The 17,279-nt window shown below is 43.1% G+C and overlaps 2 protein-coding genes across 4 annotated transcripts in view; one reads left to right on the forward strand and one right to left on the reverse strand.

The window, feature by feature from the left end:
- Positions 1–7,528, reverse strand: part of arhgef10lb (Rho guanine nucleotide exchange factor (GEF) 10-like b) — a 43,232-nt gene extending 35,704 nt beyond the window's left edge. For both annotated transcript variants that reach the window (XM_062540351.1, XM_062540350.1), the window contains exons 1-3: positions 7,248–7,528; positions 3,432–3,489; positions 704–1,000 (exon numbers count right to left, since the gene is read on the reverse strand). In XM_062540351.1, coding sequence (XP_062396335.1) covers positions 704–1,000; positions 3,432–3,462 — 328 coding nt within the window. In that variant the 5' untranslated portion in view covers positions 3,463–3,489; positions 7,248–7,528. The remainder of the gene's footprint in view (positions 1–703; positions 1,001–3,431; positions 3,490–7,247) is intronic.
- A 264-nt stretch (positions 7,529–7,792) lies between these two features.
- On the forward strand, positions 7,793–16,657 carry rcc2 (regulator of chromosome condensation 2). Of its 2 annotated transcripts, XM_062540354.1 has the most exons (14): positions 7,793–7,964; positions 8,574–8,703; positions 10,435–10,653; positions 10,774–10,867; positions 11,548–11,691; positions 11,911–12,042; positions 12,240–12,328; positions 12,999–13,113; positions 13,230–13,396; positions 14,360–14,540; positions 14,746–14,851; positions 15,069–15,141; positions 15,257–15,334; positions 15,447–16,657. In XM_062540354.1, exons 3-14 carry the CDS (start codon positions 10,450–10,452, stop codon positions 15,549–15,551), a joined length of 1,488 nt encoding a protein of 495 aa, XP_062396338.1. In that variant the 5' UTR covers positions 7,793–7,964; positions 8,574–8,703; positions 10,435–10,449; the 3' UTR covers positions 15,552–16,657. The 2 variants fall into 2 exon arrangements, with proteins under 2 accessions (XP_062396338.1, XP_062396337.1); XM_062540353.1 differs by lacking the exons at positions 7,793–7,964; positions 8,574–8,703 and adding an exon at positions 8,715–9,100.
- Positions 16,658–17,279: the final 622 nt, after the last annotated feature.

Consider the following 17,279-nt stretch of genomic DNA (forward strand, 5'->3'; position numbering starts at 1 on the left):
ACAAATTTACTCACACCGCGTTCACACTGTCTACGTCCGTCGACGGATCACGGAATGCCTGTCTGCCGTATGTATATTTGCATACACACTATCTGATTGGCTAACGGATCCGTCGCTGCCTGAAAAGTTGAACATTTCTCAACTTTTTTGACGGAGGCAGCGGAGCTGAAGGAACGTACGGACCCACAATTCCTTTCGAGTCCGCCCCATGCAAAGTCGATGAGATCCGTTGACGGACGTAGACAGTGTGAACGCCCTGTTACACTGGCAGATCATTTTTTCTTATTTTCAGGAAGAATTGACTTAAAATAAGACAATTTTTTCTTAAATTAAGTGAAATTATATCAAAAGAAAGCACTAGGCAAGTGTTTTCGTACTGAAAACAATACAAATGAGTTTTTTTGCCTTGATATAAGATTAAAACACTTGGTTAGATTTTGTTAGACAAGCCATTTTGTTGTCACAAAGTTACACATTTTTTGAAAGATCAGGAACATGTTACGGAAAATAGACACAAATAAACCATGAAAGAAAATATTTGTGATAAGTCTGCAGTATTTACAGCAACTTTGACTGGAAAGTTCGCAAAAATAATGGACACCTGCTTTGCCAAGCCCATTATTGTTCCCACGCAGAGGTGAGGCAGATACCCTCAGGTCACAATAGAAAGGAGGTCACCTTATTTTTTCATTGGATATCTTACCTGGGCTGCCTCTCTGGTCCTCCTGGCCTGTAGAGGTCACTCCGTCACTAACATGCGGATTCTTGGCCATGGCAGGTGGTAGCACCGGGCTCTGAAATGTGGTCAGGACCACCGCCTGCTTGGAGGCTCCAGTGTCGCCGGCGGCAGAGTAGAACCCTCCGTCTGTGTCAGGTGTCCTGCCCTGGCCACTGTCTTCGTCGGAGTCATCGAACTCAAATTTCTCTCCAAACTCCTCCTCCTCTTCCTCGTCTTCGAGTTGATGCTGGTGCATTGGGGGTACTCGAATAGGCATGGCGTCTGGATAAAATAGATTCAATTTTATTTTAGTTTAGTTTATTTTCAGTCATTTGCTTCATTGTTTGCTTTAGGGTGAAGAAGAAGGCACAAGTGAAAACAGTTGTTCCTCTCGATCCTAAGCACTTAACCTAACTCTTCCTCTCCTAACGCTTCAAACAACCGAACACACCTAACATGCACCTAACATGTGTCTTTCTACCACTATCTCCTCTGTCTATACCTGAGCTCTGTAGACATGCAGGCTTGAAAAAACAAACAAAGTGGGGGCAGCCTGTCCCCCAAACAAAACACAAACCCTGTGTGGAATTTCTCCGGAATAGGGAAGGGTGAGCTGCCTCACTGCAGTGCTTTGTTTAGTCCTTAATTAAAATATAGTGTTACTTGTTTTGGGAGAAAAGCATCTCCTAATAACTTTAAATGTAAACATAAATATACACACATGCGACCTCCTGTGCAATCGCTGACTGCACCTTTAAATTGTACACGTCACCTTTCCAGTCCTTCATATTCTTTGAAGCAAAGGCACTCCCCAAAATGTCAATAATGTCAAATAAAGCCTGTGTTAACAACAACAATGTCATAGAAACGGCAACAATGAATAAAACAAAATGGCCAAATTGAATCGCTTAGAGAAGAGGAAGCATGGCATTTCAGTCAAGAACAAAATCTTCTGAGACAATGAGCACAGAACAAGAGGCATTGTACTTGTGGTCAACATCCTGACACAAAATAATGTTTGATTTCCAGATCTAAACAGACAGCTCTATACCAGGCAGAGCTTGTGTGTTGCTTTTTGGTGGGAAAAAACAAGGCAGAACTTTCAGAACTAGTCAAGCAAAAATGAAAATGTATACAAACTCCCATGCTGAATACTCGATTGAAGTTGAAGAATGTTATGCTTGATAAAAATGTCTAAATGGATGACAAATCACTTGACTGGCTGATTGCTTGTCTGATTGATTAATGAATTGATATTGAAAATTAAACGACTGGCAGAATGATGACAGAATTTTGACACCAGCACCATAGTATCAGAGAGGGTTGAAGCGGTCAGTAATCAGTTCATTTTTTGTTACTTTACACTTCCTCAGCAGGATACTAAACAGCATAACCGACCACTCTTCTACCCTACATATAATAGCATAGTCTGCTTTCTCCTGTAATGGCTAAAAACAATAAGCAGGTGGGATTAGGGCCTTCCCACTAGGGCCACAGCTAAGGTAATAGGTGACGAAATGGATTACACTCTTAAGCATGTGACCATATGGCCTTTGGAAAGTAGCCTCCGCTCTGTGCACTAGTTCTGAATATAACGTGCTCCCTCCTCTCAGTAGAAGACCAGTATACTCAGCATTGCACCGATAAATCAGTAACCTTTTGTCATATAAAAACCTGGTCGCAGATGACTGTAATAGAGGGTCCAAGGTTCCTGTTAAATACTGTAAGTGATGTGCCATTCTCTCTCTCTCGCTCTCTCTCTCTGTCTCACACACACACCGACACACAGACACACACACACACACACACACACACACACACACACACACACACACACACACACTTTCACACTAACACACACTCTTTATTAATTCAATTCAAGTGAGCTCTCTCCCTTTCTATCTTTTTTCTCTTTCAATGACTGGCATGTTCCCCTATGTTGACCTAAAACAAAACAAAAAAGCTCAAAACAAACGCTGGTATTTACCTCGCCTGTAGTCTTCTTTGGTGTCATTGAAACAAAAGAAGGACAAGAAGTCCGTTTTGGTGGGGTGAATTCTCATCGGTGTCATATTTGTCCCAGGCAATGCAACCTGTGCTGCTCCTACACCTTGGCTGGCTCACTGTGTGAGTGCATGTGAAAGGATATAGCAGCATATGGCAAAGCAGCAGAGTTGCTCTGACACCCAACATATGGTCCGCTGTCCGACATCAACATCCAATGGCCTCTCTCAGCTGGGCTGAGATTAAACGGTTAAAGCGCTGCAGCCGGTCAGGCTTGCATAGGGCTACTTGGAAAGCAAGCTGACCTGGTCACCCATGCTTGTGGCAGACCTCGATTCAGACGCGAGGTATGTGTGGCTTACAGTAGCCATGCTTGTTTGTGTTCAGGAGTGGTTTGTATTCTCCTAGCCTCCTTACCTCTCTTTGCTGTGTCATAGGCTTTGAGCATGTTTACTGATACAGCCACATTTCAGTACAGATACAGCAACTTACATACACACATACTCCAAATCCATAAGTGTTTCGTACATGCCTGTAACCACACTAAAAATGTTTTGAAAATAAAAGTTTGATTAGAAAATGTGTGATGGGATTTAACTTGGATTTAAAAAAGAACAGAACAAAAATACAAATGATGCTTTTCTCATTTCAACCGTGCCTCTGCTGATGTACGTGGTGGTGGTGGTAATGATGTGCTTTGAATACTCACCTGAGATTGGGGTGGATTGAAGGGAGGCCATCTGTTCAATCTGTCACCACCTCAGCCACTGGTGAAGACAAAATTATGTTAAACTGTTTTGAATTAAATGCAAGTAAATGCATTAAATAAAGATAAGTCACATATTATACAGTTTTATAAAATATGACGTGAACCTTTATTAAATCTACAACCTACAGCTACAGAAAGAAAGAAAGAAAGAAAGATGCCTTCATCACTTCACTATTGCTTTGCTGATCAGGAAGCAGTTATATTGCTGTCAAAGAGAATCAATCTGATTCACAGGGAGTTTTCATGGGAACCCTGTGAGCGTGTAAAATTCCTCAGCAGTATGGGGCACATCCAGGCATGCCTGTGCACACTCACACACTCAGAACGTCAGCACTAGTCGGCCAATACTGGAAGCACTAAGTAAAAACAAGGGGACTAATACCTTTAGGAATTACTACACTCTAAAAAATGTTGGGTTAGATATAACCCAACCTTAACCCAGCTGCTGGTTAACTATTGGACCAACACAACATTGAGTTATACTAACCCAACACAGTGGGTACAAAATTAAACCCAGCAGGTTGGGTATGATTCTAACCCAAAACGCTGGGTTATATCAACACAACATTAGTCAGATTGCCACAATAGATTGGGTAAAATAAACTATTTGCTGGGTTATAACTATATAATTGCTGGGTATTATTCACACAGTATATTGGGTATAGATTCAACTAAACCACTGGGTTACATCAACAGAACTGCTAGTTAAAATTACCACAGCCAAGTTTTCCAAACCCAGTAGCCTGGGTAGCATTGAGAAAGGGGCAAAGAAATACAATTCAACATAATTATTTACTTGACAGTTTACTTTATTTTTGAACAGATAATCTAGTAGTCACAAAGGCATACTTCCACGAAGGCAGGCAGATTCTACAGTCCGTTTTGGGGGTCAGACCTGTCAATCAAAGACAGAAAAAGTGCATTAATCACTGTAGCCTACAGAACTTTACGAAAACTTCCATGAACCATTATCAGTGAATGATGTTAACAGATATTAAAAATCCACCAGGAGACAAAATATTAGCGCAACACACTCAGAAACAATGACGTGACCTGATATGATGGAGTTGTTTTAGGAGATGATCTGGAGCAGACTGACAAACACAAGTTCAGTAACGTTAGCCAGCTAGCTGCTAATGTAAACACATCGGCTTTGACTGTGTTCGCTAACATTAGCTGACAAACGTTAGCTAGCTGCTAGCTGCTAGACCAAAACGAAGCATATAGCTGTTGTTATGCTATGTAGTTCATTGTAAAAGTTCGTTTTGATCCTGTTCAGCAGGTTATACTCAGTGAAGACAGAACTATGTTTTCGTGAGTCTGTCTTTGTGTAGATGTAATAACTGTAACTGTAAGTCTAATCTAATGTTAGCTAGCTGGCATGAATGACACGTCCTGCTTGAGGCTGAAATTGGCAGGCAGGATATTCATTCATCACAAAGGCTATCTCTGGTGGACTCTTAAAATCTGTTTGAATGATAATGCAATAAAATAAAGGTTAAAAGCAGATACATACCTTACGAAATGGCCTGATTTCCATTGCATGTTGACAGCAACTGCTGGACTGGACGGTTGGAAGAACAACGATTTTTCTTTTCAAATGTTAACTATGTAGCTGAGTAAAAGCAACCCTATGCTGGGTAGTGTAGTGGGGGAGAGGAGGGGCACTGTTCTAAAATACAACCCAGAAAGCTGGGTTACCGAAAATAACACAACTTGAGTAAAAACTACTCCACAAAATGACCCAGCAGCCTAAACCCAGCAGTTGGGTAGAGAATATAACCCAGCATTTTTTAGAGTGTATAGTCCTCTGAGCTGGTCGTCAGTGGCTCAAAAGCCCCATTCATCCTCAAAACAGAGTGATATTCATAACAAAGTAAACTTGCCGTCTTATACGATTTTGGGAATAAACAGGAGTTAGTCTTCCAAAAACATTTCCATCTCATAGCACAAGCAACTCAACTTCCTTGATAACACAAATATTTACAAATATATTAGTGAAGCAAGTTAATGCGGGCCCACTATGGATGACAGCGGCCATGAATAATTCAGAGGCCTTGAGCCAGCCACTGACCGCTCAGAGGGAGCAGGGTGCAGATGAGCTGGTGAATAGACAATAGTCCACAGAAGCTGCTCGGGACGTACAGTGAGTGAGAGAACAGCCTTGGGATTGTTACGACAGGCCGGGCATATTGCGGCATGAGTGGCCAGCCCTTCCTCGTCGTGGACTGGACTGGGCTGGACTGGGGTCCGGCCCGCAGGCCATGGTGGAGGGGTTTCGCTAAGGACTGATAAAAGGCCTCATTAAGAGGCAATAATCACATGTGCATAACTTAACAGACGGATGAGGTCATCCTGCACATCTGATACGCCCCCCAGTGTGGGGTGATCCTGTGAACCTCCTAGACTGGTGATATTATTACATTCAGATCAATGGGACATTTTTTTATTTATTTATATGTATTATATTTAACAAAATATTAAGAAGGAAGTGCTATTGTTCGTAGAATGCAAAGTAATGCATGGATTTCCATATTAGCCATGACAAGTCACACATTCAGAGTTTGTTCAAATAATAGCACTGTGATAAGGTATCTTGTGCCCAGTGAACTAACTTGACCTAAGCAAATAACTAGCCTGCAGGAAGTCCTTCACTCAGGCCAGGCATAACAGTCCTCCAGAGGGTTATATCAGACTATAACAAACTGCCCAGAGTGAACAAACAACCTGATTTTCACACACAACGTGCAGACGCTGCTATGGACTAATAAAACTGAATAATAAAAAAAAAGGACTAATAAAATGCAATAATAAAAGAAGAACTTGGTCAAATTCATGATGTGTCTTGTTGGACATGACCCAAAGGGCTGAGACATCTGTGTGCGGTCCATTCCCACAGATTTGCTTTGAGTGCCCACTCCTTTCTCACACTGGTCCCTGACCCCTACACTCTGCCCCACACTGCACATGCACTGATGTACGCTGTCAAGAATAATGCATTTAAGTTTTTTCTCTATGAGTTAAATGTCATAGTTGTGTTGTTACCGGCAGTGTAACTAAATGGTTAAATGGTTATGTACCTGAGCACCTGACAATGACTAAGAGAGTTTTACAGTCCAAACAGCAATTATCTCAGCACTTACTGGCATAAGATCACAAACTAAAAAGACATTTCTCCAGCTCCAAAACAATAAATCGTGTCCCTGCTGTGGCTGTCAGACCAATGTTTGCTGTATTGTGCTAAGAAACAGTCTTTAATCATTTCATTCTCTTCCCCTCCACACCAGATCAAATTCTCAGACTGCAACTGTTCATGAAAACAAAGCTTAGCAGCAAAATGCCCTCAAGATCCCCCTTAAGCCGGTCAAGTGTGCCGTCTCACAGCCCAAAATCTAGAGGTCATCTCCGGGGAGATTAATCTGGCAACTAAATTCTCCCTCTGGGTGGTAGCAGCCACCACCATCACCACCACCAACATCACCACAGTCTCAGCCTAGTGCCGGCTGTGGCTCTCTCTCTCTCTCTCTGACTACCAGAGATGAGAGATGAATCAATCTACAGTAGTTGTTTCCTCTGTGCCCCTGACCCCTCTCCAAAATGTCCAACCCCCCGCGGTGTGGGTCCAGGCTTTGTTGCTGGCTGCGTGGTGATGCGGATAGACAGGCAGAGGGCAGAGAAAGACAAGACTAGACAATAGACTCCCACCTTCAGCCATAACCACAGCACTACTGACAGATAGGCAGCAAATTAACTTACATCTCGGCAACGGTCTTTAATCCAGAGGTTCTCCCAGGAAGTCCGAAAAGCTGTCAGGCGCATGTCCTCCCTGGAGATGCACCCATCTTTACGCAGTGCAGCCCCCTCTCTCTGCCTCTGGTCCAGCTGACCCAACCCCTTTCCTTCTCTCACACACTTTCTGAGGGCTTCAAATCCTATTCTGCAAGACTGCAGCTGTTTACTTTCTTCCAGAGACGCAGGTCCACAGGGCTGGCGGCACTCGGGTCTGTGTCTGTCACTGCCAGCGAGAGAAAACTCCCCTCTCTCTTTCTTTCTCCCCGCTCTCTCTCTCTATGTTTTTTGACCCATCCCTCCTTTTTCCCTTCCTTTCCCTCCCCCTGGACACAGCGCGCGTCGGATGGAACAGACAGCCCACATCATGTCATGCAAATACTGGAAGCCCCCACCAGCCAATACCGGGGCTTGGGTTGCTGCCTCCACCAATCACAACAGGGTAAATATGGGACTTTCTTTTCAACACAGGAAGGCTGTGCAGGAAAAGTGTGTCATGTGGAGGGGAAAGTGAAAGGGAGATATATTTACAATATCTCTTTAGACACTGATATTCATGTCAGTAACATGGTTCAATACAATTGTAATGTTCTCCTAAAATGATTCAATCTCAAATGATTTAGTCTAACATTCAAGATGGTATGTTCCAAGACAATTGGTCATTCTTTTCAGCTGGTTTTACAGGTAAGCATTCATAAATGTGAGTATTAATTATCCTACCACCTAGTTTTACCTTGATGCAAAGAGTATTATCTCATTATCAACACACCTCAATATCTAAACCAATGCTCCAACCACACCGCTTTATCTATAATGGTTAATAATTAACATTGTAACAATGTAGCCTACAGTGTCGCGAGAGAGAGAGAGAGAGGAGAACCTTCAATAGTCCAGTGCATAGGCTACAGTAGGCTACAAGTCTTCGAGGCCAGGATCACTTCTTTCAACAAAATGTTGGATAGCCCACACACACTACTGTTCCGATTTACTGAGATTTTAGCTCAAATAACCCTATTACTATACCAAGTGGTACTAAATTGTGGATATAAATAAATCAATTGATGCATTTGCATAATCTTGTGTATTTCCATACGTCCTACTCAGCTGAGCAATAGCCTACTAACGAATGAAATTAACAGAATTGTAACAAAAGAAATTGACAGATTTCCACACGTGCTGCTTCTCCCAAGCACAAGAGGGCGATGTGAATCTTGCACATTACCAGACTCCAGAAGAAGTGTAGTTTTTAAATGTCTTAGCTCTCAAAGTCCCCCATGTGTTTCTGTTTTGTAGGCAGGCTATGACACATCTCAGCGCATATTTACATTTTAACAAAAAAGACGGACGACAGAGGGGGAGGGCTTATGGTGAGACAGACCTCCCTTATTTCAGGGCAACCCCACATATCTTCAAGTAAAGACAGGTAAGGTTCTGTTTCAAGCCCGAACATATGGAATAGTTTCACTGGTTTGAAATTCGCAGAAAAAAAGTTTGACTGCAGGTAGTAAGGTAAAGGTATCTGAAGTCATACAGCTTCTCAGATACTTTCCGGTCTACCCAACTGACTGTAATTTAATGAATGTAAGGCAGCACCCACGTGGTTTGACCGTGGAGACTGCAGATTCTTTTGTTCAAAATCAATCAAAAAACGAGGAAGACGGACAGACACGAGAGAAGCATCAGAATCAGGAAACCAGTCGGTCGTTCACCATCCTCCAACTTTATTTACGGCATCTTAAAGTTAGTCTTTGTAGTTAACGTATTAGCTAGTGTCTTTTAAACAGTGAGGAAAACTTTTTCATCAGCATATTGCGTTCAAGGTTTGTATGGCTTTGTTTTTTTTTTTTTTAATGTTAATGCTAGCCAAGTTAGCATTTACTGCAGCTACGCTAGCAAGGTATCGTTAGCTCGCAAAAATAGTGTTTCCTTACAATAACCATCTTTCTGCAATATGCGGTATTTTTGACAAGGGAGTAATTAGCCTACTCTTGTCAGCACACTAGAAACGATGAATGCTTAGTGGGCCGAATTATTAAGTCATCGCACTATTAATGGAAAGGTTTTCATTGAGCTTATCTCGGCTTCATTGAATGGCTAGGTTGCTAGCTACTAATCTTATAGTTGGTTCGGTCAGATACCGACGGCTAATCTTGACGCCAGCTGCGTACAAAATATAGGCAGCTAGCTAACAAAGAACTAAACGGACCCTCTATGCTGTGAGCCCATCGTCACGCTATTCAAACTGTATGCGATAGCTGCTCCTTTGTTTGGCTGCAGTTATGTATCCAGCATTTGCATTCGTTGTTGCTATAAGAAATAAAGTGTCAAGATACTATTATTATAAGCGTGTATGGTATATTTTTGGACCGCATACCTAATCTTAGAGGGAGATTAACTGCAGTCCATTTTTAAGGAAGTGTTGTTCCACTGCTGCGTTACATAACGTTAATTGAGTTCACTCATTTTCAGATGAATGGTAATTTGTCGAATGAGCTACACATTTGTTCCGGAATGTATAAACTTTTCTTCTTTTCCAAAGAACCTCTGGTTGGTTCATGCGGTTTCTGAACCAATGAGAGATTTTGCCTCTACAGCCAGGCTGTGGTGCCAATTTAATGAACTTGCCAGTGCAATAATTCTGCGGATTACACCAAGAAGATGTGTATAATGTATTTGTGGACACGATAGCGTGTCTTTTATTTTAATGTGTTGATAGAGCTGTATCATTATATCATCCATTAAGCATCCCAGTTTTTGAGATTAGCATGCCTTTCACTAAGCTGAACCATTGTACTACTAGTGAATGCTACATTGCAATGGAAGCCAGCTTTGATTCATAGCCCATAAGGAAAATGATTTTACTGTGAGGTTGAATAATGAAAAATGCATAAGGCACCATACCTACATAATTGATAAACTGTGTTCTCATCAGATGTGACGACATCACATAGTCACAGACAAGACTAGAGGGGATTTTTTGCTTTGTGGTGTCTGGTCATGCAATCACTTTCGCTAATGCTTACATTTTAAGATATGATTCACGTGTCCATGGTTATAAGTCACAGTCATGGGTGTCTCACACGGCTCGTATTGGGTCATGCATAGTTTAAATGCCTTATCAGTTTGCTTACAAGTCCTTGGTCCTGTACCACAGAAAACCTAAGCCACAATGCCCCGCAAGAAGGTGACTGATGTCTCAGGGAATGGAGGAACAAAAAGGAAGAGATCAGGAGGCCGTAAGAAAGACCGAGAGTTCAGCAGCGACGACGAGTTTGACGACTACGAGCAGGAGAACACAAAGAAACCAGGAAGGACCCTTCCGAAGACTGGCCTGCAACCCGTCACCGTGGCCGATGACGTGAAAGAAAAGATTGTGAGTTGTTCGTCTCTGTGTGTCTTGGCTCGCTTCAGCCATTTTAAGCAGCATTAATATTGCATGAGCAGACCTTGCACAGGCCTCACTTCATGGAGTCTGTTCTCAATTGTTCCTCAGAAACTTGAACTTCCCAAATCCAAGGGTCAACTGGTCATATTCGGAGCCACCAACTGGGACCTGATTGGGAGAAAGGAGGTGCCAAAACAGCAAGGTGTGTATGGCCATTGGGCCAAATGCCCATATGAAGCGTGTAGTCTTGCACACGCCGTACACGTCATTTCCATAATGTCGCCCGCTTTAAAATGGGACCGATGTTTACCAGCGTTGTGATGCGGATGTTCATAACTGATAACTAGATGTTAAGAGATGGTGTCTAGCTGTACCTCCATTGTTTGTCTGAGTGCATCCTGCCTGGCTTGAGCTGCAGGGCTTGCAAGCTGTGGTCTGTCTGGATCAATGCTGGATTGATCTTTTAGAGGGCTTTGTGTGTGGCTGGTGCATTATAGGAACACTTACTCATACATGTCCAAGATGGCAGTGCAAATGAGCTGCATGGCATTATTATTGCGTCAGTCTTGTTGTCTCGCTTGCCTTTTAAAGGTTATGTGAGCAAAGTGTAATTCCTATAAAAGTAAAGCAGTCAGACATCACCCACATTGTAGAAACATTCTGCAAAAAAGCATTTGTAACAGATTTGCATATAAAATATGCATGATATGCTGTGGATAAGACTGCAGGTGGTTCTCTCATGGCAATTCATTATATCGCATTTCAGACCAAATTATGAACTCGGATCACACTGGATACCATAATCAGCACAGTGAAGCACTAAGCATGCAATTTTTTGTATAATTTACAATCATTTGTTTGTCTTCTCTTTGTCCATGGCAGCTGCTTACAGGAACTTGGGCCAGAACCTGTGGGGCCCTCATCGCTATGGATGCCTGAATGATGTGCAGGTCAGCAATGTCATTTCGGGGCCTTGTGCTGCTCACAGCCTCCTCATCACCGTAGATGGAAAACTGTGGAGCTGGGGTGAGTCTACATCAAAGCTTTGCTTAGTCCCAGTATGCATGAGAAATGAGTTGAAAAGAATGTTTGGGCGTTTTTGTGGCTTTTTGACGTAGCCATGATGTTTAAAGATTAAAACTTTTTCCAATGGCATTACATGGAGAGGGTGAGGAGATGGAACATTTACCTGCAGAGCACCAATGACTGCACTTTAAAGATCACCTGTCACTTGTGTGGTTTCAGGTCGTAATGAGAAGGGCCAACTGGGACATGGGGACACCAAACGCTTGGACGCTCCCAAACTGATAGAGGCGCTCGCCAAGGAAGTGATGGTGTCTGCTGCCTGTGGACGCAACCACACTCTGGCTCTTACAGGTGGGCGCAAGGCCTGATGCATATGAACATTTTCTTTCTTTCTTTCTTTCTTTCTTTCTTTCTCTGTCTGTCTATCGCTGTCTCTTGTCTCTTTATGTTACATTACATTTGGCTGACGCTTTTTAACCAAAGCGACTTACTACATAGTACACATATATCTGTCAGTGTTGTGCTCTAACACTCTTTTCCATATCCAGAAACCGGTACATGCTACTCGTTTGGAGAGAACAAACTTGGTCAGCTCGGTCAGGGCACTCAGACAGATGCAGTTCTAAGCCCGGCCACAGTAAGTGCTCTCCCCCCTCCCTATGCATGCACCAAAATGTAAGCCTTTCAATATGCATAATTTAAATATACTAGTGGCCTATCAGTGGCCTGCAGTACTGTAATTCCAGATTTGTATAATCTTCTTATATGACGGCCCTTGAGTCACCAGTTATGTCACCAAAAAGTCAGCCTGTTATTGTGTTTGGACTGTGTTAGATATTTAAGCAATAAGCCCCAAGAGGTGGTGCTTTATACTGTGTAATCGAACAGCTAAGGAGCGTTGTTAGGCACGACGCGAAGCGATTATACAGTATAAAGCACGGACTCGAGTGGCTTATTGCTTTTCTTAAACGGTTACTACGTCGATCTAGCAAGATTTCATGAAACAAAGGCACAGCAACTAAAAAGTAACGATGTATTCATAGATAATCATTCTTCCGCCAAGAAATATATTCCCTCCATATGAATGGTTGCCATGCAACAACGAGACGCAGCCACTCTAACATTTGTGCTAGTTTTGTGGTAGGGCATTACTATGGAACGAAATGCGGTCAAGGTGTGTGTTTATCGGGATATATACAACGGCATCCAACGCGATTCAGCCAATCACAATCAAGGACCAGAACTATCCGTTTTTAGAAATGTCTAGATATAATAGTTCCTCACAAGTGTACCTTCTTGTATTTCAGGTGCTGTACAATGGACAGCCCCTGGTCAAGGTGGCATGTGGTGCAGAGTTCAGCATGATCGTGGACTGCAAGGGCAACATCTACTCCTTTGGAATGCCAGAGTATGGCCAGTTAGGTATGTGTCAACAGGAAGTCTCGGATGATCCTGACACAGACAATAGCAGCCACAGATAAAGCAAGCCACAGCACAAACAGACTGTTTACGTTTCCCCTTTTCTCACTATGCAACAGGCCACAATTCAGATGGGAAGTTCATTGCTCGGGCTCAGCGCATCGAGCATGACTGTGAGCTCATCCCCCGACGGGTCGCCATCTTCATCGAGAAGACCAAGGACGGGCAGGTGCTGCCGGTGCCCAACGTGGTGGCGCGGGACATAGCCTGCGGTGCCAATCACACGGTGAGTTAACTGCAGAGCGGCAAGGAATAGTTTGGCAAACACTGCAGAGTTATCTCCACAAAGATATTACTTAAGGTCTTTGGAAATTAAAAACAAACCTTACACCAGTGGGGTATCCTACGAAGCAAGTTAGACAAATCTAGGTTATCTAGACATATCGAGGCTGCACAAAGCCTTAACTCGGTTATTAAGTTAAGTGATCCTACGACAGCAGGCATGTGATAAATTTGTCAAACTAGGCTTTCAGCTGAGATCTGTGCGCATTCTCATGGTTGGGGTGATTTTGACCAATCAGGAAATGTGGAGACGCACAAGACAGCCTAGGTTTAAAAACGATTACTTCCGCATTTATGAGCGGTAGCAAAATCTAGGGTGGTCTTTTAGTGTCTAACCTATAACATCAAAAAATCGATGGTCATCAGATATTGTATGGTATGCATGTCCATAGTAGCGATATATCTGCATGCGCAACATAGTTTAAAGCGCCTTCGAGTTTCAAAATGTTTGAAGAGGCGGAGCCTTTTTCAAGATAATTGATTGGTCGCTAGTCAGTAGGATTAGTCAGAGGGCGGTGATTTCACGATTTGAGCTATAACTGAGCACTTAACCTGCTCCCGACCAGGTTTGGTTGCGAGCAGAAGATACCATGGTGATACAGCGACGCTAAAACAAATCCACTTTCGTATGACGGCATACCCTGGCTTTGAGCGCAACACCTCGCTAAGCCACTAATCAAGCTTTGTAGAACACCCCACTGGCCTTCAGTAAAATAGAATTAAACAGCAATCACGTTTTTATGTGTGGATTTATCCGCCCCACTGGGGGAGGATAAATATGGGGCAAGGCAGCCCCTGTGAGGAGATTGGTGTGGTGCTGTGCATTGTGCTGTGGCTCTGTTAATTGCCAGCCCTGTGATTCCGTTGTGTCCGTTTGTTTTGTTTCGTCCGTGTGTCCTGTGCACAGTTGGTGATGGACTCCCAGAAGCGAGTGTTCGCATGGGGCTTCGGCGGCTATGGGCGCTTGGGACATGCAGAGCAGAAGGACGAGATGGTGCCACGTTTAGTCAAGCTCTTTGACTTCCCAGGCCGTGGGGCCTCTCAGATATACTGTGGATATCAGTGTTCCTTTGCTGTTAATGAGCTGGGTAAGTGGGGTGCTGTGTCTGTTTATTTGATTTATGTTTGTTTGCTTCTGTGTCGTCTCAATTATAATTATTCACTGAACTTGTTTGCTGATCAAGTTAGTCATTTGGTATGGCCTTCAACAATGTTGCAGTATGAATAATCACCATAATTACAATTATATAGTATTAGAATTGTAGCATTAATATCAGATCTGCTTTCTTCCAGGTGGGCTGTTCTTCTGGGGAATCACCAACACGTCTCGGGAGTCCACTATGTACCCTAAATCTGTGCAGGACCTCAGTGGTTGGAAGATCCGCAAACTCGCTTGCGGGTTAGTGCTTTACTACTTTGCCCCCTTCGCATCTCGAGTAGAGTAGAGTAGATGGACCTGTGGTTTGATTTGGTATTGTTTTGTGTAGTAGGTGGAACTGTGGTGTGGTTGTGGTTTTGTGTGTGGTGTGGTGTGGTTGTGGTTGTGGTTTGGTTTTGTGTGGTATGCTGCTCTTACCTCTTTGAAAAGTAACCTCTTGCCCTTTTGTTGTCCTCAGCAAGAGCAGTATAGTCATCGCTGCTGATGACAGCGTCATCAGCTGGGGTCCCTCTCCTACCTTTGGGGAACTGGTAAGTTGGCAAGAGCAAAACTTGTGTTTGAGGACATAACAGGAAAATCAGATGAAAAGACTAAAAATGTAAGTTGTACATGATTTGGTAACTAACTTCTGTAAATCTTTCCCAGGGGTATGGAGACAACAAGCCCAAGTCTTCCACCACAGCCCAGGAGGTTAAAACCATGGATGGGATCTATGCGGAACAGGTAAATGACCCTGAGAGACTGTGTGTGTGTGTGTGTGTGTGTGTGTAAAAATGCTTGAAAAATAAATTCCTGTACGGTTTGCCGATGTTGAAGTACTATGTTGTTCCTGCAGCTGACGATGGGCTATGCACACACCTTACTTATTTGCCGCTATGAGTCGGAGCAGGAACAAGAGAAGCTGAAGAAGCTACCAGAGTACAACCCCCGCCAGCTCTGAGCGAGGCGGACTCCCTCAACCTCACTTTGGGTTCTTCTCTCCAGACAGGGCCAACACCCCGAGGTCATTTGTATAGTTAATAATTGGGTCGGGTAACGGTGGGGAGGGTTATTTGTTCAGACATCAGTTACAAATACATTGGCAAGAGAAAATCAGATTTAACCTTCAATTTGAATCAAATCTTGAGAAAGCGATGCGGCAATAAGTGGTTATAGTATAAGCTGGGCATCATGTATAGGGGGTATTCTTTCCTACCAGCATTCATGTGTGTGCGCAAAGCCACTGACCACTGCTGGGAAGGGAAAATCCAGCCTCTATTCCCTCCGAGCACTTAAAACTCAGTGGATTCCCCCCTTTTTACTCCCCCCCCCTTCTTCTACATTCCCAATGGAAGTCCCAACACAGCATCCTAGTTTTTTCGTCTTATGTTTTTGGGTTCTTAACAGTCGGTGTAGTCTTTGAAATGTTTTATGAAATGATCGGTGTCTCCTTTTTTTCCCAAACACGCGGTGCTACATTATAAAGACACAGACTGTCACCAGGCGCAAAGGTCGTCACTGGGATCACTCAGACCAACACTCCGTATCTGTGCCTTGTACGTGATGTATTTAAGGGTATGGCTGTTTCTGTTGTCCCAAAGACAAGTTTTTATTAGCGGTGGAAATCGGTTCCCTTAGCAATGATGGGTCATTGGCTATTCATTCGTTTTTTGTTTTTTTTCCCTTCTTCCTGTGCTTCAAAACATTTGTCCCTGTGTCTTGTCAGTCAAGTTCGTGCAATCTGGGTAAAGGCTTGATTTGTGCCACCTTTGTAGCTCCACGTTCTACCTTTTGAGCTAGGTTTGGAGGCTCATACCTCAAGTTACTTTGACCCTGTTATTTAAGTGCTTGGTTTGAGGTTACAAGTTGATTGAGATGGCCAATGAACGGATGAAGAAATCCAGGGAAAAAGTACAGTTTTACTGTTGTTAGCTTCCATTAAATTGTTATTTGTTATCAGCTGTGTGTGTCCTTGGGGTTAATACAGTATGTCCATTCTTTTTTCAATTTGTAAAACATCTTGTTTTTCATGAAAATGTCAAATAAAGATTAATGTAAATTGTTAAATGCTAGTAATTCCTTTCCCCTTTTATACGCATCCATATTCTTCCCTCACAGTAATATTTTTAGTTCTCTTAGGAAGTGTGCCTTGGTTTCTGCACCTTCAGGTTATTCATGGGTTTCATCAGGTGCCAAGAACCTAGATTATGAAAGCAAACTGCATGGCACTTGATTAATACACCTGTGGAAAGGGATCTGATGAAACCTATGAATACACTGTACCCACATACCTACTATCTCATCCAGCTACACTGGCTACCGTTGGCTGCCTGCATCAAATTCAAGTCTCTAACGCTTGCCAAAGTACTCTCCGGCTCTGCTCCCACCTACTTGAATGCCCTCATACAGGCATATGCTACCACATGACTATTGCGCTCCTCAGCCGAGCAACGTCTAGCTCTTCCACCAGTACGCTCAGGCCAATACAAACTTTTCTCATCAGTCATTCCTCGTTGGTTGAATGCACTACCAGTTCCTACTAGAGTAGGGACATCCCTCTCCGTCTTCAAAACGTCTGAAAACCCAGCTCTTCAGAGAACACGTCCTTTCACAGCACTACTTACAACTAGTCTTGCTTATCTAACAGACAATTCTCCTCATTGTGGTTGTTTGTTGTAAAATGTGTAAA

Source organism: Sardina pilchardus, chromosome 7, assembly GCF_963854185.1.
Source record: "Sardina pilchardus chromosome 7, fSarPil1.1, whole genome shotgun sequence".
In the NCBI taxonomy this organism is placed as follows: Eukaryota; Metazoa; Chordata; class Actinopteri; order Clupeiformes; family Clupeidae; genus Sardina; species Sardina pilchardus.